General features: G+C 42.9%; 2 protein-coding genes across 2 annotated transcripts; both read right to left on the minus strand.

The window, feature by feature from the left end:
* Positions 1–2,688: 2,688 nt before the first annotated feature.
* On the minus strand, positions 2,689–18,344 carry LOC124697507. The gene is made up of 37 exons (XM_047230091.1): positions 18,279–18,344; positions 17,522–18,218; positions 17,322–17,410; positions 15,754–15,861; positions 15,515–15,622; positions 15,221–15,311; positions 15,062–15,114; positions 14,525–14,587; positions 13,987–14,031; positions 13,853–13,888; positions 13,427–13,482; positions 12,512–12,593; positions 12,296–12,409; positions 12,118–12,217; positions 11,108–11,258; positions 10,765–11,002; positions 10,437–10,637; positions 10,271–10,356; positions 10,071–10,163; positions 9,890–9,987; positions 8,773–8,858; positions 8,606–8,689; positions 8,462–8,497; positions 8,296–8,370; positions 7,565–7,689; positions 7,250–7,349; positions 6,981–7,152; positions 6,086–6,204; positions 5,792–5,902; positions 5,573–5,717; positions 5,269–5,401; positions 5,014–5,089; positions 4,403–4,468; positions 4,181–4,288; positions 3,324–3,431; positions 3,056–3,253; positions 2,689–2,943 (listed from the first exon to the last, which is right to left on the minus strand). Exons 1-37 carry the CDS (start codon positions 18,342–18,344, stop codon positions 2,695–2,697), a joined length of 4,566 nt encoding a protein of 1,521 aa, XP_047086047.1. The 3' UTR covers positions 2,689–2,694.
* Positions 18,345–18,584: 240 nt separating this feature from the next.
* Positions 18,585–22,722, minus strand: LOC124704374 (cleavage stimulation factor subunit 50). The gene is made up of 13 exons (XM_047236627.1): positions 22,549–22,722; positions 22,344–22,459; positions 22,192–22,261; positions 21,821–21,904; positions 21,658–21,741; positions 21,097–21,167; positions 20,896–20,947; positions 20,745–20,802; positions 20,191–20,285; positions 19,923–20,077; positions 19,286–19,394; positions 19,024–19,080; positions 18,585–18,928 (listed from the first exon to the last, which is right to left on the minus strand). Exons 1-13 carry the CDS (start codon positions 22,720–22,722, stop codon positions 18,773–18,775), a joined length of 1,281 nt encoding a protein of 426 aa, XP_047092583.1. The 3' UTR covers positions 18,585–18,772.
* Between the last annotated feature and the right edge of the window lie 2,583 nt (positions 22,723–25,305).

A 25,305-nucleotide genomic window follows, 5' to 3' on the forward strand; every position in this document is an offset into this window, starting at 1 on the left:
TCCTTTTCTTTGAAGGATCGGCGGAACAAGCTCACAATATCAAAGCTATCCTGGATGATTATGAACGAGGGACTGGACAATTGGTTAGTTTGGGGAAATGCTCTATTCTATATGGAAAACAGTGCAATGCTGGCGTACAGGCTGATATTAAGAACATCTTAAAATATGAAACTGAAGCTTTCGAGGAGAAGTACCTAGGGCTTCCAGTGCCTGAAAGAGGTATGAAGGGGAATAAATTTAAACTAATGAAAGGAAGGTTTTCTCGCCGAGCAAATGATTGGAATCAGAAATACATGTCAAGTGGTGCTAAAGAGACTCTTATTAAATCAGTACTGCAGTCCCTAATGACTTATGCCATGGGGGTATTTAAATTTTCTGCTGGTGTTACTGATGAATTGTCCAAAATTATAAGAGACTTTTGGTGGGGAGATGAGGAAAATAAAAGGAAGATGCATTGGATGTCCTGGGAGAAAATGACAAGGCCAAAATCTCAGGGTGGTATTGGCTTTCGAGATCTGGGAGTAATCAACCAGGCTTTGTTGGCAAGACAAGCTTGGCGTCTCATTCAATTCCCTGACAGTCTGTGTGCTCGGATCTTAAGGCAAAGTACTACCCTTCGGCGCATCTATTGGATACAACCTTTATTAAAAATGCGTCTCAAACCTGGCAAGGTATAGAACATGGTCTGGAATTGTTAAAGAAAGGGGCTATATGGCGCATTGGGTCAGGTACGAGTGTTTCAGAGATAATTGGCTACCACATCTAGATCAGCCCAAACTGAATGGTAGAAGAGGAAATGCTAGGATGAGATGGGTGGCTGATCTCATAGACCCTTATACAAGGACTTGGAATGAAGGGCTGGTTAGAGAATGTTGTTTGGCCATCGATGTTGACGCAATCCTTGCGATCAAGTTACCATCAAAGAATTGCGATGATTTTGTTTCTTGGCTGCTAGAGAAGAACGGAATTTTTACTGTAAGGTTAGCATACCGATTGGGGTTACAACCGGCGATTGAAGGCCTAAGCGTTGGGCAAAGTAGTGCGGAACCTGAGGGTGACTGGGGTATCTGGAATCTGGTGTGGCATGCTAAAGTACCACAAAAGCTTCGTGTGTTTGCGTGGAGGGCACCTACCCCGACCTTGGCGGTGCGTGTTGGCTTACACCATCAGATGGCTAAGGTTGATCCTATATGCACTATCTGTGGTGCGGCTGATGAGGATGAACACCACGCTCTTATCACATGTACACTAGCGCGTGCGCTGCGGAAAGGCATGCGGGATTTTTGGTCCTTGCCTCCGGAGGAAGCCTTCCTATGCAAAGGAACTGAATTGCTCCGGTCTCTGCTCAATAGGTCCCCCAAGATTGTCGAGCTCAAATCATTTTTCTTCTATGGCGAGTGTGGCATCATCACAATAATATTGTCCATGGTGACGGGAAGGCTTCGGTAGCGGCTTCAATCCCTTACTTAAGGAACTATTTTGACAAATTTATGAATGCTTCACATGCAATATCGGACCCTAAAGGCAAGCTTCCAGTGTCAAATGCTAATGCTAATATATCTGTGGATTCGTCGATGGTGTGTCGATGGATAGCTCCAGGAGTTGGATCCTTGAAAGCCAATGTTGACGCTGGTTGGGATTCAGTAACCAAGAAGGGCGGTATTGGTATTATAGTAAGGGATCACAGAGGTGGTACTGTATTTTCAGAATGGAGGTTCCTCCCCCGATGCACTAGCGCAGAAGAAGCTGAAGTAACTGCGTGTGTAGAGGGTTTGAACCTCCTAGTCCAACTTCAGTGTATTTCTGCGGTGGTTGAAACGGACTGCTCGAGAGTAGTTCAGGTTATGAATAGTAAGCTGATGGATCGTTCAACTAGCTGGTTATTATATGCTGAGGGCCAAGAACTTCTGAATCTTCATCAGGATTTCTCGGTTACTAAAGTAGGCCGATTGTGTAATAGGGTGGCACACGGCTTAGCTCTTCTAGGTAAAAGAGGTGGTTATGGTTCTAATACAGGATCTACCCCTGCTGAGGTGTTGGAGTTGATCATGGAGGAGTGTAGTTTTAGTGGAGTTATTTTCTCTAGGACGTAGTTTCTTCTAATCCCTGATGTAACCATTCTGTGACTTTGGTGCAACAAGTTTTTGACGCACTCTTTTCCTTACCAGGGTACCTAAGGGGACTGGAAGATTTTTAATAAGGCAGCTTGCTTGAGTTATATATTAATGGTTCATCTTCAAAAAAGAAAGATCAAGAAAGAAATAACTAAGTTTAGGTACGCGGTTTTATAGTTTTGATCTGGCGAATAGTTTTTTTTAGATGATCTGGCGAATAGTTCATAAACGAGATGAGTGTAAGAGGGGAAACAACATATTAGTGTGAAAGCCCACGGTTTTACAGTATAGGTCTTTAATTCACTACTCCTATAGCATAGTTAGACAAGTTATTTTCCTTTTCTCGGCCAATTGATTCATCACCATACTTTTGGCACTCTAAAGTTTCTGAACATCATAGCCTATTTGTTACAGAAATAATTGGCGTACAGCCGCACGTGTGAACAAAGATGCAAGAGCATGGATCGTGCGAAATTTTGAACTGTTGGCCAATCACAGAGTAGAATACGTGCATCAGACAGGGTGTTACATAAGGTGTGTATTCCCACGAAATGGTATATGTGACTAACTGACGGAAACACTATTGACCATTACTAGTGGGTTCTACTTCGACCGTCCCGTTGCTGTTCCCTTCAAACTTGGGCACTTGCAGCTGCCTCTTCACCAGGGCCGTGTAGATGCCGTCACGGTCAAGGAGCTCGTCGTGCGTGCCACTCTCCACTATCTGGCCTTCAGAGATGACGGCGACAGTGTCGGCGCTCTTGACGGTTGAGAGCCTGTGAGCTATCACAAGAACCGTCCTCCCTGCCATTAAGGAGTCCATTGCATCCTGTGGCATGTATGGGGAAGAAGTAAGTCACATATATTTGATTGTAGAATTGCAGTAAGAGAATTGTTTATTTCCATTTGGAGTTAGTTCAGGAGTTGAGTGCCGGTGGTACCTGAACAAGATATTCGCTTTCAGCGTCCAGAGCACTGGTAGCTTCATCCAAGAGAAGCACCCGTGGGTTCATAAGCAAAGCTCTCGCAATGGCGACCCTCTGCTTCTGCCCACCGGATAACCTAATGCCTCGCTCTCCAACAACGGTCTTGTATTGGTCTGGGAAGCTGCATATGAAGTCATGCGCGTTCGCCATTTTCTGCATACAGAATTCAGTCAGATCCTGCAATCTTGAGGTCTGCTCAATGTTCCAAATTTTAGATACTTACAGCTGCTTTTTCAACATCAGCAGAGCTAGCTTTGCCCTCCAGTCCATAAGCAATATTCTCTTCAATGGAGCAGTTAAAGAGCACAGGCTCCTGGCTAACTATGCTCACCTGAAATGATTTGGATGAGAAAGTGAATATTTAAAAAAAAATCTGAAGCGAGATATACAAATATAGCCATGAGCCATATCCATCACGAGCTCCTAGTTGTGCTAGTCAGATGCACAAGTAATCTCAGAGGCTCACGAGTTGAATCTCGAATGGCCAGTGACAGCTATGTGTTGTAGTTACCAGCTAGTCCAACACAAGTAATCAACACTACTACCAAATTAGTGAAATTACCAACTGATAGCTAATTTGATTTCTATTCCTAAAGTAAGCAGAGAATTTCTGGATACCATGACTTGTAGGTCACATTCTCGAAAAAAAAACTTGTAGGTTCATACCAGTAATTTTTCCAAGAGGTTTCTAAATGTCAGCGCAGCATTACAGGACTCTATTTTTTTTCCCTTTTTGCTAGGAGCACAATTGTCTAGTGACTAGGCTACACAGTAAACCTGAGAGGTGGCACAGTTTACAGAAGCACAATGCCAGCTACTAGAACTTAGAACCATGAAAAACTACTTCTACAGCATCATAGCAATCATGTTTCTAAATGTCAGCGCAGCATTACAGGACTCTATTTTTTTTTCTTTTTTGCTAGGAGCACAATTGTCTAGTGACTAGGCTACACAGTAAACCTGCGAAGTGGCACAGTTTACAGAAGCACAATACCAGCTACTAGAACTTAGAACCATGAAAAACTACTTCTGCATCATCATAGCAATCATATTACAGATAAAAATGGTTGGACGCCATACCTTTTGGTGGAGATACTGATGTGAAATTTCTACCAAAGGCACTCCATTTAGCAAGATCTTTCCTTTTAGAGGGTCATAAAACCTTTCAATCAAATTTGCTATTGTAGTCTGCAGGAGCATGTAAAAAACAGAAGTTATAAATGAGAGGTGCAAGTGAGGAATTTCATGCAGTATAACACTAAGCATATGAGCTGATTAGCATACAACCAAAACTAAGCTTACTTTTCCACCACCACTTGGCCCAACAAGTGCAACCTTTGAACCTGGTGCTAGCTTCAATGTGATTCCCTGCAATATTGATGATACACGATATATAGTTGAAAGTGTATTTTGCTCTCAAGAAAGCTTGTAAGTGATTGTATACCTATCTTACCATTAAATATGCACTTAGTAAGTTAGTAACTACTTATCACCAAAAAAAACCTAACACTCCTACGTACGTTCGAAAAAACCTAAAGCTCCTCAAAGTCAATTTGTGTGCATTATGTGTTGTAAAAAATAGAACTACAGTACTTTAAAAATTCACTATTTGTTAATGTTGTAATGTGTTGCCATCATGTAAGTCACCCATGTAGCAGATATATTCTTTCATTTGCAATAGCAGAAATAACAAAACACTAAGTATCCAAGTTTGAGAAAGTGAGCCAAGTTATCCGAAATGCAGTGTAATTCTATAAAGGAGAGCAAGAAAGATAAGAATGAAAGTTACACCCAGCTTTCTCTCTCGTGTACACTGCACATACACATAGAATAAAGGATAACACCATGCTAGAGTACGTCAACTTATACATGTTCATGTCGGTTGCGAGGAAACGCAATCTGAAAATATTTACCTTAAGAATCATATGAGAAGGACGAGAAGGATATGCAAACCAGACATCGTCTAGCTCAACTTCGCCATCATTTTCACTAAAATGGAAGGAAATGTCAAAAAATATAAGATACTGCACAGTGCGTAGGTAGAATAAACCGAGAAAGCTAATAAACAATGAAAAGCACACTAAAATGGAAGAAAATGCCAATAATACAAGGTATTGCATACTGCGTAGGTATAATCAACAACAAAGCTGAGAGACAACGCGACTCACTTTTTTGGACATTTGTCCCCAGCAGTTGTCATCGAGGAAGTCCGGTCAAGAAGTTGAAAAACTCTACGACTTGCACCTGATGCTTTCATTACAGTTGTGTATAGTCCCGACAAGGCAGAGAATGACGAACCAACTGTATACTCAAGAGAGGGTGAATTGTTTAGACAGCATACACATAATCATGACAATGAAAACAGATGTGCCCCTTATACACATAATTGTTATAACCAACTAGTAAATTTCCAGTTGTTGTATTGGTACGATACTGTTCAGTATAAACAAAATTGCTAGTGCTAAACCTTACCTGTAAGGCTGTATAATATGAATGACGTTAGAGAACCAGTTGTCATGTAACCATTGATGGTTAAGTTAGCTCCATAAATAACAACAATAACAACCGACAGGGTTGATGCAGCATTAAGCCCTCCAGAAAATAGTCCAACAACTTTCTACAACGAAATGCATAGTCAGATCGCTATGCAAAATAGTGATATGCTTTTTACACGAACATTACAGTACTCACAGCTTGCTTGAGACCAAGTTTCAGTGTCTCGTTTACTTTCCCTCCATATCGTGAAACTTCATGAGGCTCCTGGGCAAAGGCTCTTACAGTGCGAATGGCACCAAAAGATTCCTACAAGGTAGTAGACAGAATTGTAATGCACAAAAACAATTAATCGATGACTGATGATTGAAGTAAAAAACTCAAAGCGCATATTTGATTATAATTTTTCTGTAAATTGTTAGAGTAACTAAGGAATGGTTTAACAAAAATTCTCCTACTATCATTAACAAATCAAACATCAGATATACAAACCTCAGCTATGGACGAAGCTACAGCAGCTGCAGCTTGTGTCTGATGAGAAAGCTCACGAAGAAAACGCCCAAATTTACGCACAGCGACTGATATCACCGGAACAATTACAAGCGCCAACACTGTGGAGGAATAGTAAATGAGATTTACTGAATGATATGGGTAGTAGAGACTAAAGGGACACTGAATTGAAGAGCGTGCTTATTTTAAAGCTGCATGTACGCAAGTAAAAGTATCACAAGACCACACTTTATAAGGAACCATTTAGGGAATTACAAACTTCCCATGTAATGTGCAGAAAACTAAACTTTCTTCAGAATCAATGGAATAAACAGGCCGGGTCCACACAAGGCACAAGCAAGCCTGGTCTCATTTTATTGATGTGGAGCTGGATGCCATGTAGGCAAACAGATCATCACATCTCAATCAGGTCCATGCTTCAGGTGGCTTAGCTGAGGTGAACTGGCACCTCAGATCGATCCATATGCCCACCAATAAGATTCAACGCTCACTTGATATGGACTAGGATATGATGAGCGTATTTGAATGGCATATGTCTCCACTTTGACAAATCCGACCAAATTTTGCTCACATTTAAGGTAAGTCGTCATGTCTATGGTTCTGACAAGAGCTTGTTTTTCTGTTGGCTAGGGAAAATGACATTTAGTTCCTTCAAAAGGTTTTGTAGAACGTGATAGGCTGTCTTTGAGAAGTTTCCTCCATTGAATTATAGAAGTAAAGAAACATAACGATTTGAGAATATCCCTCACACAGGTTGTTCCTTTGTGGGGTTTAGAGAAGCAAATAAAGCTATGCATAATAAAGCTATGCATAACAGCAGATGAGATGCAACCAAGTTCTTAATGTACAGAGCACAAGCATAGGAACTAGTACTTACATGTTAGCTTCCATGAAGTTGAAAACATAAAGCCAAGACCAATAGCTGTAGTAGTAACATTACGCAGTGCTTCTGAAAGGTTTGTCGTAGCGGCATTCTTAATTATTTGGGTATCTTCAGAAAGCCTGCTTAAGAGCTCTCCTGTTCTAGTCACATCAAAAAACGCTATCTCCTGTGGGGGCACAAGACACATGTGCAGACTTGATAGTAAGAACATAGCTATATGCAAGACTACAGAACAGCTATTTGTACAGAATTAAGGCACTTGCCTGGTTTATCAGGTGACTGAACAAGTCCTGTCTAAGTCGAGCCACAACTCTCTCACTAGCAGAATTGAATAGCCATGCCCGAAGAGCTGTGCAAACTGACCTGAAACAGGGGCAGAGTTGGTTTCCAATATTTCAAGAAAAATAACTACTACATGATTTTAGTACATTAGGATGGTTTTCTAAAAAGGAGAAAGAAGCTAGAGGTAAATGGACCGATTAACATCGTGGCCTACCTAGATCCACCAAACACAAACTGAATAAATAAAAGATGGTAGTGTAGAACAGAATATCCCCTTTAAGTTTCCAGAAACATACCCGGTTACAACTATGACCACAATGTACAGAATCGTGCCATTCACATCTGCCAGGGCTTGAGCCTTATCTTCTGGATTCTGAACATCTCTTGACACGATATCGATAATCTTGCCGCCATACTTGGGCTGTAGGACAACAGGAGGTGTTCCAGCCATTAGGCTTAAAACAAAATAGCGATCCATCCATTACTACAAGGAACATGAGCAACATTGCTGCTCTTTGAAATGGAAGTAGAGCTTGCTCTGCACGGAGTACTACTTAATCCTGTCACACAAGAACCGATTCATACTAACCACTATTTAATCCTCTCACTCAAGAACAAAAACGTATACTGACCACTATTTAATCCTGTCACATAAGAACCAACGTACTCTGCTCAAGTCAATCCTAGCATGCAGGAAGTCATGAACAGATGTAGTCTACTACCGTACTCACAAGTCAGAACTTACTACTAAAATAATAGTTATAGGTGCGCATTTCTCCTTTTCGTAATTTCCAGGTAGCTACAATTCTAGCCTAATCTCAGTTGAGCCAAGACTATTTCTGCCGTGCGAGCGAGATTGATCAGTTCAATAATTAAAGCTCTGGCAGCATATAAGAACTTGAGTTACTTCTGTGTTACTGGCTTACTGCTCATATATACAAGGCTTCACCACAATTAACAGTATAAGAGTCACAACAATGAAATCCATTCAGCAGCGAACAACTGTTTATAGGTGTGGAGTACCTACAACGAGGAGGTTACTGAGCGAGGCGACGAGCAGCGCGACGGTGGCGAAGACCAGCTTCCCCGCGTCTTTCCTTGCCTGCACCCCCCATTTGCTCGTGAATTTAGCAAAGCAAACACAGGACCAACAAACAATGATCTTAAACCTAGTACTATCAGGTGGTGCTCACCAACTTGATGACCCGGCAGAACCCGACGTTGGCTGCCTGGGAGGGAGGATTCCAATTTCCAAGCAGACGAGGGAAAACGAATCAGTTAGCTGAACCAAACCAAGGAAGCGGTACTACTGAAGTGAGGGAGCCGGGGCGGCGAACCTGGACGTTGTTGCCCTCCTCGAGATCGGAGAGGATCCTGGACGTCTCCTGCAAAGCCGCGAGCGCGAGCGGGGAGCCGGGGATCGATTAGCGTAGGAATTACTGAACGCAGACGCATAACGAACAGGAACGGAAAGGCGGAGGAGCGGCGCGAGTAAGGTGCGTACCCCGTTGTCGAGGAGCGGCGCGCGGTTGCCGCGGGGCGCGGAGTTGATGCGCATCTCCCTCACCATGGCCGCCGCCTCCGCCGGCGCTGTTGGGGTCGTCGGAGGTTGCAGGCCAATGGGTGTGGTGTGGGTGGGGGAGAGAGACTAGGAAGGGATGGAGGGAGGAGCCGGAGACGAGAGGATGGTGCGCTTTGGGTTCTTTTTTGTTCTGTCACATGTCACGTGCGGACAAAGGGGGGACGGGACGATCGCAACCGGTACAGCTCGTATATGATGATACGTGCTGCTGCTCCGGGATCCGCAGGCGAGTGCGTTCCCACTCGAGAAAAAGTGGTACGAGTAGGACTGATTGGGATCCGCACTGCAGTTCGCGCAGCGATTGGTGGTGGCCCGAGGAATATCCATCCATCCCAGGCCACGATCCTCCCATCCCATCCCTCGACGTGTTTCGGTGCTTGCCGAATCAGTCGTGCTGTCCTGTGCGTGTGCGAGCAGTTTAGATGTAACGATCCTGCTAGATTTAGGTTTCCCATAAAAAGTTGTTTTCTAGCTGACTAGCTCCCATTTCTATTCTACGGAGGACTTTGCTTGCTTCTCTTTCTCCTCAAGAATACTTGTCATTGGACAGCGAGTCTCCACGCCAACGACGACAAGCATGTCTTCCACAATCTTGTAACAACGAACGGGCACACTCGTGACAGCAACAATCACGCCTTCCCACATCTCCTTCAACAGCACAGCAGTGCTAGCTGAGAGAACAGTTCAAAGTTCAAACCATTTCTCCCGTCTCGACCCTCCATCATACACTGCAAGAACCATGCCTTCCATCTCAAACATTTATTTATCTCACAGCCACTAATTATAATTCCTCTTTATTCGAGAGGGAACAAAAACAATTGCATCTGCCGAACATACAATGCCACAGTTTAGATCGCCATTTGCGCCACAAAATTGGATTACCAAAACTTCGCTACACGATCTGATCTGTACATACACCAGCCACTAAACTGAAACCACCTAGAGGCTATAAACAAACTGACAAAATTTCACGTCTCCAGAACAGAATTCCTTGTGCGCATCCAACTTCCAGTCACCCAACCAGCATCTATAAACGGACCAATAGCTCCATCAGCGTCGACCTGCAGTTGGCACACCATGCCGTGCCCGCTTTCGATCCCAGGCTGAGCCGAATCACAATGCCCGCCGTGAATAATTCTAGGTCAGCACTTGCCTCCGCTCAGCGTTTCAGCATGCCAGATTCTTCGAGGATGTAGCCATTGCTCATGGATGTCTACAACCTCAGTATGGTCCGAAGCGTATCACAAAGGTTCTGTATCGTCTGCTGCTCTTCTGCCGCTTGTGAATCTTGCAGAGGCATGTCCTCGTAGCACCTAAAACATTTATGAGCAATATTAGTATATTTACAGAATAAAACCAATTCCTTCAATCATTACATACAGAAGAGCTCTAGCGAAATGGACCAGTTTGAACCACTCACGTCTTATGGTAAGCAAGAGCTTGGGCCAGGTTCATCAACGTGGGACTTGTCGTCAATCTATGGTGCACACCAGGAGGAAGAGGGACCTAATGCAAATAAAATCCAGTATCAAACACACGTCTAGGCATGAGAAATAGCATCACTGAACAAAACAGTCACAGCATACTTCATTTTGCCCTTTGCGCCCTTTCTTTGCCTGCCCATCGCCACTGAATAGCTCCCTAACTGCTTCCAAGGCGTCGGTTGTACTTGAACCAGCCGGGCCATTGCCTGCTACACTATCTGATACTAGAGCTAGCGGTGAAACGTCAATTGCCTTAAGAAATGGAATAGGTACAGTGTTTCCAGCAGCATAAATTGACCAGAGCTACAACAGGAAACGAATCATAATTTAGGAGGGGTGAAATGTGAAAGCATGTAATTGCAAGAATATTTCTGAATTACTTCAGAGTCATAAAGCAAAATAAGTTGAGGTCTGACCAAATAGCATATACCTTATCCTGAACCGAAAATGCTTTACGGCTTGGGCTGCTATTTAATTTGGTCATCGTGCTGGCAACACCTGGTGATGCAGAGCTAATTAGATTATCTTGTCGCAACACAGTCCCTTCTATACCCTTGTTCTGTTTAACTGTTCCAGTTGAAGGTGGCATTGATCTTGGTTCTTGGGTGTCAGGAAGTCCATCTAAGTCCCGCTCTTTACTGGCATCACTATCAGCTGCATTCTCCGCCCTGTCAAAATAGCATGAATAAATTTCTTTCTGGCAAGAGATGCTTCTTTTTTGCTTTCTAAAACTGAAAAACGTGCATGAGAAAATAATTTTGTGCTTCTCATACCAAAGTTTTGAAATAAGCTCAGCCCTCTTTGGATCATGTGTGAATGAGCTGATGCTACCAAGGCCCGGTATGAACTCTGCTTTTGGGAAAATGGATGATTCCGCCACTTCATCACCATCTTCGGGATGAACTATCATTGTACCAAAATCACCTGTAAACAGAAAATTAAATGCTGGTTTCAGGTGCATAGCGTAAGGCTAAAAAAACACTAAATGGCAACACTTTGAAGCATCCCATTTAAGAAATAACGGAGATCCTCCCCACGAAAAGCATTATAAGAAGCTACCTCAATCCTGGATACATGAAATGATACTAGCAGGTCACTAGAGCGAAAAGTGAATTTGAAGGGACATTTTGAAGTTTCAAAAAAATCCAAAAAAATCCTAGATGTTGACAATGACATACTACGGACTTGTGAAATCTCAATACGAAATAGTTTGTACTCCGGCCTACACAAAAAAGACAATTACTCAAAAATATGCAGGTTTTTTAATTTTGCCCTGTTCATTATCTCAGATCTCGAAATTTGTTGTCTTTTTACACAGCCCATAATACATAATATTTCACATTGATTTTTTGTACACAGGTTAGAAATCATAATTATGTACATGCAAGATTTTTCTCGGAATTTTTTTAAACTTTAAAATGCCAAAAAAATTTTAAAAAAAAAACAGAAAACAGGCTCCATGGAGCCCATCCTCTGAAACGACGCACTCATCACTAGAGTGGGTATTTGCTTAGGGCGTGTCATGTTCAACTACTAAAAAATTCAAGCTTACATGTTACATGTAAGGCGCATGATTCATGAACATCATGTATCAGGTTATCTATTTATCATTAGTAAGTAGTAACCCTAGTGGGAGAACAGAACCCACGAGGAAACTCAAGAAAGACTACATGATGAGGAAGTAGTGTCAGGATAACAGCAAATCTGAATTTTGTGTGAAATGGATGTAGTAACTGGGGAACATGATCATGATCATGATGTAAACTTTCACAGTTATCATTACCTGCCCAACCATCATTATGTGTTTCATGATTTGGCTGGGAGTTTAGCGGAACAGTTTCCCCATAATCTTCATTAATTCGAACAGTTGCATCATACATTTCCTGTAAGATACCGAAGTCAGAGAACCATAGTGACAAAACCAATGTACATGCACATAATAAATAGAAGAGTTGTTGTACATCGTCAGGGTCAGGCGGCTGGTTTTGCGCAAGGGTGTCTCTGATCTCCTTTGCTTCCTTGATCTTTGCCAACATTTTAGAAGCTCCAGTGTTGCACTTCTCAATAAATTTGTGCTGCATGAGAATTAAAGAAAGAATGAGAACAACACAAGTAAATATGGAATAAGAAATCATCAAAATGCATCACAAAGGTACCCCTGAGCACTAAATAAGTACCTTCAGCATCTCCACTGCAGCCGGGCGGAGTCTTGCATCTTTCGTTAGGCACTTGGCAATAAAATCATGGAAAAGAAGAGACCTGAAGGGTAGGATACAAGAACTTAGACCAACCCATGTTTAAAACTCGAATGCTTCATTGGATTAAGCTTTTCGGCGCCGCTTGACTAAATATAAAAACTTAAAGGATCAGTATTAGCAGGAAGTGGTAAACTTGGCAAGCAATAAACCAAATTAAAAGAAATAGCTATGTGACTCCCTCTTTTAGAGCAGATCTATAATTTCTCCGTGCTCTAAGCAGTTCACTATCTGAAATATAATTGAGACTTTGTGTTTGAAAACTCATGAGGGCTTAAGAGGTCAACATATATTACTATACCACATTAGAAGGGTCAGGATCTGATAGAGGAATACATGAACAAAATAAGTAAGAACATGATTACTACTGTGGGTGAACTGTGTCTTAATCTGTATGAACTAAGCATCACAGCTGTCTTGGTTCTGAAACCAGGTAATGCACTAGAAGCCGGTAAAATGCGTGTTGACTTATAGACAGTTTATTACAGTATCAACTCTGGTACATAACAAACTGTGTCCTAAGTCAACAACAGCTAGGCCTCATCCAGGGACTAGCCAAAAGCTAGCTACGAAATGGAAAACGTTGACAAAAACAAACTTACAAGTTCTACACTACTTCAATAACTTCCCAATAACATGAAGCATTTTGTTTACAAATAAACCTAATATGAATATCGGATGGCATCCTTGAAAAAATAATTCAGATAGAAGGAAACCTAGGCCAAAAGCCCTATGTCTGAGGTTTTTAACAATTTAATTTAAAAAAGTGAGGTCCAGTTCAGTTTTCCATTACTCGGAGAAGACAAAAGGTCGTATGGTGTATTATAAGCCACTCACCACTTCTCCTTGTCCTCCAGCATTGGTGCAGGTTCACTAGATATCATGAAGATCACCTGAAGGGGGAAGATAACACAATAAGCTAATGCAACAAGCAGTGTGAGGATGACACACATGCACATCAAAAGAAAGGCAGCTGCATCCGATATCAACAAAGTGGAGAAGCAATACGTCAGGAATGAAAGACAGTTTGAAAAATATATCCACATTAGTGGCCCTACTGTACTAGGTCAAGGGGAAAAAAGAATGCACACAGCATGATTGAAGAAAATATATAATAAAAGAACTGCTAGCAAGAAAACCCAGTTCAGAAATCAGGTATGGATTGAAACGTAAAGGGATACAGAGTACAGGGTAAGTAGCTTTCAGTCAGCTATATCCGCACCAACTAAGATAATAAAAGGAATCGAGAAGCCATGCGCTTACTCTCATTGGATGCACAGTGGATCTAGGTGGCATGCCCTACAGTCAGAAACACCAAAAGAAAATGTTAACTGATATATGTATCACAAAACCAAACTGCATAGTAACAAAAGGTAGAACCAAAGAACGTTTTCTACCTCTGCCATCTCGATTGCAGACACACCAAGTGCCCAAACATCAACCTGGGAAAAGATAACCCAAAGACAAGGTCAACTTTACAGTCTTTGCTATGACATATCAGGATGATGAACTGTACAAAGAAAATTCAATTGTAAGATGTTTTCTCAATGCTATAAGCCTATAGAATAGTAGTATCTTAGTCATCCTAGGTCAGAAGTTTGCCACTTCAGGAACTATCAAGAAAAGAGAAAGAAAAAAAAAGACTTGCATGTTTGGGTAGGGGTTCTTTAGCTTTATATTCAAATACAGAATACTGGATGCTAACTACCTTCTATGCCAGCAGAGCTACAATTTTAGCTTTCATATCAAATATTCAAATACGTTTTTTCATCAAAATGAAGCCCAAACATTCATACTTGCTTATTCACTAACAATTCTGCAGAATATATTTTGCAGCTCTAAGTCTGGTTATACACATGAATGTGCTTAGTGCTTATTTCACCATAGATATTGCTTTGGGACAGAGGAGGGAGGAGGGAGAGAAATATATGTAACCTTCCCATCATAACGGCTTTCTTGAATGACCTCTGGTGCCATCCAGTGTGGAGTACCAATGAACTGCAAGACATGACATAAAGCGCCAGGTTATGGAAATTAGAATGGGTGCCAATACAAATTTGTATTTCGGGGAAAAGGACACAATGGTGTTTTCTTTGGAAAATGACACTTCAGACTAGGTTTATTAGTAAAACGATGTCATTTTGACACCATTTTACTCTTTCTTCCGTTGATTTTTATGCGAACCAGCTTAGTATGTTAACAGCATTGACATGCAGACTCGTGTATGCCAAGGTAGGCAGTACCAAACAGAAACAAATAGATGTGATACTTTTCCAACACAAATTTATAGTTTAACTTCCTACGAAATTACCATATTTACTCAATAACTACACAAATATGGGAGTTCTCATGGTAAACTATGATGAATGACTTTTATCTGGCACTTCCTCTCGTTTTTTGCTGAAAAATTAATGCATGAAGTTATGGAACTTTAGGATATATAAAACAAACATGTTTGGAAAAAATACCGACCGTGTTGCGCTTTGACATGGTTCTTGTGAGCTGGGCAGCCACGCCAAAATCGCCTGTTCAAACATCATTATGTTGAGACACCATGCTGAATTCACATGCGATGGCATATACAATAATTACAAGTGAAATTAAAGCATACCAAGTAACAACTGTACTTACCCAACTTCACCTCGCCTTGCTCAGTCAGTAGAATGTTGCCACCCTTGATATCTCTATGTACTTTGAAAATTGTGTGCAAGTAAGCGAGACCCTACAGCAGAAAATATGCAAGAAAAAGTAAAACATCTGAAGATCACCACCACAGGGCAACTCATGCTTTCTCTCAAGTCCCCAGAGGCTAACTGTAGCGTGTGTTCTAGCCTAATAGAGTATTTAAAAGAACTGGTGATGCAAACATGTGATGCAATATAAATACAGTTTAAGACTGCATTTATGTCAGAAAAATGAATAAACCTTCAGTGATTCTCGACATATATAAGCTATTTGCGGTTCATCAAGAGGCTCCTCTGTAATGCCTATCAAGTCAGCAACGCTTCCACCACCACAGTATTCCATAACTATCTGCGCGTATAAGATCACATCAGTCGCAGTTTAATGAGTTGACAAGTAGCACATACTGCCAAGATAAAATAGTGCAGCTATTATGCAGCATTAATAAGAAAACATATATTTGTCAGGTTAATGGAGTATACCCAAAGGTATTCTTCTCCTTGATAACTTCCAAAGTAGCGGACAACATTGGGATGGCTACATTGTTGTAGCATCTCAATTTCTCCCCTTATATCTTCATATCCTTCCTCCTGATAACAAACAATGAAGTTTAGACTTTAGACAAATGCAATGATCAGAAAACAGATAACTTCATTTTTATGAGTGTGTAAAATTCCAAGGGAGCAACTACGGAAGGAGGTGCCTCCGCAAAGCGACTAGCAGGCACGCTCTCCCAGTGACATGCAGACGTAGAGATGCAAGTGGGCCAAGATTAGAGCTCTACCCTATTTGGTTAAAAAATGAACTAACAATTTTGGATGACATCATCATTTTAGTTCAACTTTTGCACAAAAGATGGTAAAGGGCACCCTAATGTTGCCCCACTTGCATCTATATGCAGACGGCAACCCCCACGCCCACCTCGGGTTAATTATTCTTTTTTCAGGTTTTATTTTGTTTTAGCAGGGTTTTTTTTTATACCTTGTTAGTTTAAGGCAAACATTCGGCATAACTGTCGCTACGGGCTGCACCTAATCAAGGCGCCTCCGGCTTTAATATACATAATGAAAGGGGACATAGGTTGAAGCACACATTCGTCGCGGGCAACACTCAGCATAGCACCTGTTACTGCTTGCGCCGAATCATCCACTAGAAAAATGATGTAAAAAACTGATCACCAAGCATTCTCCAAATGGGGGGTGGGGACTTTTGAAGACCTCGATACGAGGAACAAAACATTGAAGACGATTCACAATATAGATGCTTGGTTTGGAATTATTGCCTTTTGTATTTTTGTTCAAGCTCCGTTGATCACACCACAAGCAACATGGGCTCATGGACATCAAATTGGTAAGTAGGGAAGGACAGATTTTATTTTAGTACAGATGGAACAAAGTGCAAACATTATTAAAGCAAAAACTTGGAATGTTTGTGGTAGACATGTTTATATTGCTGCCATCCTCAGCAATCAATATTAATGGGCATTAGATCCACGCATTGCCGGCGAATATTTCAGATATTGTTTTTATATGAAAAATAAATAGAGCTAAACATAACGTGGCACGAGCACAAACGGAAATGTTGTCTCAATTAATGTCATGATTTAATAAGAAGTCAAGACTAAAGATGTACCATCCATTTTGGTAATGCCACAATATTTCTCCCTATCGTGGGATTGCCTAACACTAAATTTGAAATCGTTCGAAATTATCAACTATGATTAGTGTCTTATTAAAAATTTCAACTAGATGGATGAGGTGAAGTTCTGTTACACTATGGGTATGTCAGAGAGTTGATGAAAGATCTAGGTTTTCCCCTTCTTCTCATCCTCCGGCGTCATCTTCTGGCTTTCGTGAGAAGAGATGTGACGTGTATAGGCATATTTTGTACTCGTCTTCAAATAGGGTCAGGATTAGACAGCATATATCTGGTTCATGGTTTGCACATAAGCTACATTTGAACACATGGTGATGTCCTTTGCACATGCTCACTAATTAATGTTAATGATCTTTGCAAGTCTTAACAGAAATTTATCGAGAAAGAAACCGACCCCTTCTGATAAGGAGATGATCTTGACGGCCACAAGCTCCTGTGTTCTGAGATCTCTTGCCTTGTATACTGCACCATATGAACCTTTCCCTGCATTCCCCAATTGAATAATTCATTATGCAGACAACCAAAAAATTAGGTGGAAGCATTCTGAACATAGAGAAAAGGAACTATTAATTAATTTCATAACAAGAGGCGCACCGAGCTCATGGAGCAGCTCATACTTGGTTGAAGGATCCTCCCTGGCAACGCTGTCTGGGACCGAGCTCATCGATGCCTGCCGCCTCGCTTGCTGCTGCTGCATCAGAAGCGACGGCTGCCGGTCCTCCTCCGCCTGCCCGGCCGAAGGGGTCGAGAAGGAAGACCCAAACCCTACGCCTGCACCGGAGACGGAGTCGCGTGGACTAGAGGCGCCGCTGGTGCGGTGAATGAAGGTGCCGGAGAAGGACTCGTGGGAGCCACCGGGGCGGCGGATGAATGTGCCGGAGACGGACTCGCGGGGGCTGGAGGAGCCACCCGGGTGCCGTATGAAGGTGCCGGAGACGGATTCGCGGGGGCTGGAGGAGGCGCCGGGGTGGCGTATGAAGGTGCCGGAGACGGACTCGTGCGGGCTGGAGGCCCCAGCGGAGCGGCCGGTGCCGTGAACGACGAAGGTGGAGTACGGGTCCTCCTCGGCGGCGCGGGGGCTGGAGCGGCGCAGATCCAGGAACGGGGATCGGGAGGAGGCCGAGGTGGAGGCGGGGGCGCCGCGCTTGATGACGACGGTGGCGGAGAGCGAGGCGTCGTCGAGGTCCGAGGAGTAGGGGTCGTCGTCGTCGTCGAAGGACGCGCCGCCGAAGTCCTTGGGGAGGCGCTGGAGGAGCGGCGGCAGCGCGGAGGGGTCGTCGTCGTCGTCATCCTCCGCGCGGGCAACGCCGCCGCCGCCGCCGCCGCGGGGGTCGTCCTCGTCGTCGTGGACCACGACGGTGGAGTAGATGTCGGGCTTCCGGGAGCGCGACCACGGCGAGCGCGGGGAGAAGGCCATGGCGAGGTGGGGCGGAGGAGGTAGGGGAAGGGGAAGGTGGGTGCTCGTCGGGAATGGGGAAATTAGTTTAGTTGGAGCCAGTTCACTCGAATCTCGCAACATGGGCTACGCTTCGATGGGTCACCACATTTAGGCCCACTTGTGCCATATATCACCATACTGTAATTCACAAGCAATCAAAGAGATGAAATTTTTTACAGAAAGATGCTAATCAACACGTGTGAAACATTCTTGCTCAACCTGTGCACGATATTTATTGCCAAGTTTGTTACAATGTAAAATCTTCAGGAACATGTACAACTACTAGAGTTACAACAGGAACCAATTCGCAAAAAAAAGAGTTACAGAGGGACTGCACACGAGCAAATCTTCCCTTTTATCCCCCACTATGCTATAGCAAATCTTCTGATTTGAGTGCTTGTTTGAATCTACGCCGTTTGTTTCCAGAATCTGACGGATCGGTCGTTTCCGCATGTAACAAAGGCTGGCTCTACAGGAGAGTGCTCCAGCCACCTAGGGGCGCCAGTGTGGCCAGAGGGCAATCTGGCCACCTTTTCAGTGGTAAGTGCATCCCAGACGACAACCTGAAGACCAGGCAGTATTACAGTCAGGCATGCTTATAGCTCCCTTCTGAAAGATCAGTATTGTTACTATTGTACTAGTCTGAACTGAAATTTACCTCGCTGGTTTGTTCGTCAGTTGATATTACAAACTCCCCGCTTTCGTTAAAGACAGCCTAAGAAAACATAATCAGTTGTTGAGGCAACAAAGTTAGTGGTACGATTAGTTACAAGCTCAAGCTGCAATCTATTTCATTTGGGGCTAGCCCACATTAGCTTGCTAGCTAAACCTCTTAGCTCCCATTGGCGCAAGAAGAGCGTGTATAACCATATGTGTTGTGTGTAAACCAGAAAGGAAGAAAAGGGAATCGTGCAACTAACCTGGCATCGGAATTGCCCGTTAACAGCACCAGCATATTGCTTCACGAGTCTTCCGGTGCCAACTTCCCATAAATTTATAGAAGAATCCTTCCCACATGATAGGATGTACCTGAAAGAACATTTTAGCCTTCAGGCTTCATAACGAATGGCCATGCTACATGGATTAACTTTTCTCAAGTCCAGGAATATTACTAGTATATAATTCAAAATGGGCAACTAAGTCCTTCAGTTAGCCTACGTTCACAACATTGGGTTCACTAAACCAGCTTCTATATTCAATCTAATCACAGGTACATCCGTGCATGCGAAGTTGCAGATCTTAACCACCAAATGCAAAGCTTCAAACAGAAAAAAGCTTTGCATTCCAGTTCCAGTGACACACTACTGTGGCCATGTGACACCACAGTAATGTCCATACCTGCCCAGAAACCACGGTACACCACAAAAGAGGTGAAGGTACAAAAACTGAGAATTGGCCACTTGGGAGTGACCCACTATTACTAGGCCAAAATCGGTCCAAAATTGCTAAAACATTTATATTTTTAAAAGATAGTCGAGTATTATCTTAGCACAGACATTTTCGCACATATCTCTTTGTTCTGCAAAAGAATTTTTACACATGCAGCCACTTGCTAACCTCTCGTCTTTTGTGAAAATTGCACTAGTAGCTTCTGCAGATCCATGTGCTCCACTTATGGTACGGACACATTCAGCAGATATTCCATCCCAGATGCGCAGAGAACCATCCTTTGAAGCAGTCACATACAAGCTCCCAGTATCCGAGTAGCGCACCTGCAAATCACAAAGAATGAAGAAAAGTGTGATGTAGGACAGTAACTTTGTACTTCTCATTAAGATAATAACTGATGCAGAATAAAGCTTGTGAAGTAAAAATAAGAAATTACCTGGTTAATGGCAGCACTACAATCCTGCGGATTTGACGCTAAGTAGCATGTGAAAGTGTTCACGTCATAGAGATGAGCAATAGGGTGATCAGTCCCTACAAATATTTCTACCAGCGTCAGCTACTTCCAAGGATTGGATATTCAATAGGTTTAGGTTAATATGGTAATACCCTGCACTGGTACGAAACTAGAGGGTATTTGTCAAATATCAAATATGTATATGATGGAAATAGACAGTCTGATTCTGGAACAAAACTCAAAATCCTTGAGTCTAGATGCTAAATATTCTTGGTCACAAAATTTAAGACATGTCGTGCGTATATATTTATACCTACAATAATATCAGCAAGTTATAATCCGTGACCACTTGGCATATGGCGATTCAAAACATGATGTGCGTATCATCATACACAAACTATAAATAATTGTTTCTTAAAATAATGAAAAATGATAAGTTGACTAAACCAAACCAATATCAGGATGGATAATCAGTGTATAACAGAAAGAATAGAGGTTAAAGATAAAATCCTTATCTACCGAAAGGATAACCATACCTGCTAAAATGTAATCCCCACAAGGGTGAAAACATACAGATCTAACATTATGAGTATCCTGCTCAAGCAAATATTGGGGGGGAAACTATTTAGAGGCAACGGAGAGAATATATGAGTAGATTCAGCATACATTTAGTAAACACTTTACTACCTGAATAACTCTGAATGCCTTCCTTGCAGCAGTTTTTGAGAAGTCAAAAAACCTGTCAGGCAAGATTCAAGTTCAAAGGGCATACAGCTTAATTAATATCACGTACTTGTATGTACTAGTTGACCAACTATGCTTAACGAATGTACGAACTCCTAAAACTGCATAGCAAACAACGAGGGTGGGAAGCAATGATAAGCATACTTTATTGTGTTATCTTTTGCTGCAGATATCAGTATTGGGCTAGTAGGATGAAAATCCAGGTCATTGATGGGCTGCAAGCAATCAAACATGTTACAGAAGTAACTAGAATATATAAGAGGAACTACAACTCTTTAACTATAAGAATAACTGGAGATTAGACCCATGACTTCGACTACAACAACCATGTGCTTTAACACTAGGTGGTCATGCCCATAGGAAATTAAACATGTTTACTTGCTATATTACAAAGCATTGTGGCAATTCAAGCAACTGAAGGTTAAAAAAGAATAGCAAAATTATGAGGAATGAAGCAAATGAGCAAGTTAATAGTTACTGGTAACAAAGTTCAATACCCTGTGGCGGTGATTAAAGACATGGTAGAAGGTAAAGAAGTAATGGAATAGAGCACATAAACTAGTTACCAGTTGCAAAGTTCAGTACCTTGTACGTCTAGCTACAAGAAGTCGGGTAAGCAACTATCAAACTGTGAATAGAAGCTATATTACAGAACAGGATGAGAAGAGCCTTAGCCAGCGAGGACCTAAAGAGTAAAATACTCACCTGCATGTGATCATAAAATGTACGAACCACAGGCCGGCCACCGTCTTTGGAATCCCCTAACATCGACTGCTTGATTTTTGCAACCTGTAAGTTGATTCCAATGCTGAGCAACTTAACAAAGCACCTCACCCACTCGAAGACGGTGGTGATAATTCAAGCTCACCTCAAAGAACTTAATCGATGTATCTCCACTTCCAGTTGCAAAATATCTCCCATCGGGACTAAATTTTGCGCATCGGGCAACATTCTACACAATATAAGAGTAAGTCAGTGAAATTTTTTTATCTACAGACAATTCCTAGCCATCTGGTCTATCAGACCACTATAAACAGGACCCAAAAAAAATTACGGAGCTGCGAGAGTGAGGTGTCATATCAGGCGCAAATCCTGCAAATGTTACCAATTGTATCCCGCGAACGCACCCAGATTTACACTTAGAAAATACTGTTGCCCAGCTGATTTTAGATTTAGTTCATGGCGTAAATTAAGGCGAGCATGGTGCAGTGAGCAGGGGAGAAGTAGAACTATGCACACCTTATGATCAGAGATGTGCTTGGCCTCGTGCTTGGAAAAGCTCTTGGAAGGGCCCTTAACATTCTGCATACTACACATAGCTCACGAATCACAATCAAATCCACCCACAGTTAACTTGCCAAATGCCACAACCACGAACAGTTGGGGTTCACCTGAAATCCACGGCATTGGTGGCGAGCGGGCGCCCCATACCACCGCCACCAGCGGAGTCAAACGCGGCGGGAGCTCCTCCTCCCCTCGCCGCTTCCCCCTGCTCGACCGCGAGACCCTGCGAACCAGCCGACGGCGCGCGGCGAAGGGTTTAGGTCCAGGCTGCGTAAGCCCTAAGGGAGGCGGGGGTAGAGAGAAGGGGAGCACCTTGGCGACGAGGCGGAGGAGGTGGTTGGGGAGGGAGGTGGCGGCGGGGAGCGGGGTCATGGTGGCGGCGGCCACGGCGGCGGCGGCCTGCGTGAGGTTCTGGTCGCGGAGGTGCGCCACGATGAGCGCGTTCACCTGCCGCAGCAGCTTCGCCTCCTGCACCGCCGCGTCCATCGCTGCCCCGGCCGCCTCTCTGCTGATTGCTCCGCCGGTTTTGGTTTTCCCGTGGAGCGGCTACGCGAGGTGTGAACTGGCGTTGCGTTTAGCGGACTGGAGGTTTGGAATTTGGGGGTTTGATGCTTGGAAACAAATTCTGTACACCACACTTTTCTTTGCAAATTCGTTACAGGAGTGTGGCAAATTGTCAAATCCCCCATGCTTTCTGTACAATTCTCACGAATTCCTCTGAATTTTTACAGCGAAAAATGTGATTCCAACTACACTGACGTATTCCGGTATTCCCCGATCTGACAACAGCCGGATGGTTGATTCCTTGTGGCAGATACAGGAGCACAATTCAGTGCTAAAGCAACAAACTGAACATCTAAATGGAGAAGATCTAAACTGTTCTCACAATCTCACACGGTGGAAACAGCGCTAGAGATCGAGTAAACTTCAGAAAACCACAAATTTTAAGCTAAAACTGCCAGCTATTTTTTTTTTTTTGCGGGTTCAAGAGCTTTATTGATTACTCGACAGGATTACAATCACTTCGAAGAGCTTTTTTTTGTAGGTCTGCTTCACGCTTAAATAGTAAAATATTTGCAACCAAATCAACACGTGTAGTTCTCTCAATAGTTGTACTTGTAGTTTTGTGAAATCTACCATAGAACATTTGAACAAGAGTAAATTACATGGTTAATCATGGAACTTGTCCGTATATTTTGTTTTAGCCATTGTATCCAAAGAAACTGAAAATACGGGCAGTGAAATAGTGGTGCTGTGTCACGTACGATCACCGCTGACGCTGCCGGTACGTATGGCGACACGTGGCTTACCGGGGCCTTGGGCCCGGGCGGTTTTTTAATAGGGAAACCACTGGAGTTTGTAAACATTTGGCGATGTGTGTTTTGCAAAACGGCAGCAGTACATAAATCCCCTCCGCCCCCAAATCCCTAAATTCCCCTCCGCCCTGATCGTCGCCAACTCCGGCGCGGCGCGTCCCCAACTCCGGCGCGGCGCCATGTCGCTGTCTGCAAGCAGCTCGTCCAGGTTGGTTCTGCGTCGACGTTGGAAGGCAGCTCCGGCCATTCCGCTGCCACCTTCTACATCTCCGGCACGGATGAGCACCCCGGGTGGACCTTCTACAAGTGCAAGTACCACTCTGTAAGTGCTCTGTTTTGTTTGAATAGGCTTATACTTCGGGTTAATCTAGTGTTTTTTTGGTTGAATCCCGAGTTGCTATGTTTGCACTTTGCAGTTGACATGCAATTTTTGGCATTGGGAGCGTGAGTATGTCATCTACTTGATCGATAACAATGTGCTGAAAGGCGATGCTGCTGTGGATGCGCTGGGGTGGGCTGAGGACAGGAGGGAAGAGCTGGAGCTTTCGTTGGGGAAGAAGAAGCTAGCAGAAGAGTGGGGAAGAGGCAGTCAAGCTGGAGCATGCATTGCAGGAACAAGCAACAATAATGGTGCATTTGATGACAACAGGGAGCTGGTTCTGTTAGGCGGATAGTCATGTTTCTGAAGATTTTAGTGGCAATGCTCTTGTTCATTGCTGTAGCCTCTGTGTTCTTCATCTGGAAGAATTAATTTGTAAACCAGTGGTTCACTCTTTGTAGTATGTAGACTGCTAGTATGAGACTATAGTAACAACAATGCATCATTACTGCCTTTTGATTTTGTGTGAACCAAGGTAATGTCATGTACTGGAACATATGGTCTGTTATGTCCTGGAAGTAATGATATGTGTGTGAATGAAGCTTTGTTTGCAAAATATGCTCTGATATGTACTGGAGTATGTGTTTGCAAAATCTTGGCTGAAATATGGTCTGATATGGTGCTTTCCAAAATGTTGGCTAAAATGGTGTTATATGGCTAAAATGTTTGCAAAATCTTGGCTCAAAAGCTCTTATATGGTCTGAAAATGGTTATCATCTCAAAGTGGTTATCATCTGAAAAAGTCATTTCAAAATTGGGGAAAGTAGTAGGCTAGAATGGTCTTATATGATGATATGTTGGCTATAATGGTCAGATATTTGCTGAAAATGGTCTGAAAGTTGTCGACTAGTGTTAGGCTAGGTTGTCGACAAGCCTTGGGCTTTTGTCGAGTAGTGTTAGGCTAGGTTCTCGACAAGCGCTAGACTTGTCGACTAGTGTTAGGCTAGATTCTCGACAAGCGCTAGACTTGTCGACTAGTGTTAGGCTAGGTTCTAGTCTTCTCGACTAGTGTTAGGCTAGATTCTCGACAAGCGCTAGACTTGTCGACTAGTGTTAGGCTAGGTTCTCGACAAACGCTAGTCTTGTCGACTAGTGCAAACCTAGGTTCTCGACAAACATGATCACATATCAAAGAGCTAGACATAATCAAGTGCAAATATATGGTCATAACATGATCACATATCAAGTGCAAATATCTGGTCATAACATGATCACATATCAAGTGCAAATATCTGGTCACTGGAAGTGCAAAATATGAGGTCATAACATGATCACATACCAGGTCACTGCAAAATACCAGGTCACTTATAGTCTAGAAAGTGCAAACATAATTTTCCATAGACCTTCATGGTGCATCATTACAAGTCTAGAAAG

Source organism: Lolium rigidum, chromosome 3 (assembly GCF_022539505.1).
Source record: "Lolium rigidum isolate FL_2022 chromosome 3, APGP_CSIRO_Lrig_0.1, whole genome shotgun sequence".
Lineage (NCBI taxonomy): Eukaryota > Viridiplantae > Streptophyta > Magnoliopsida > Poales > Poaceae > Lolium > Lolium rigidum.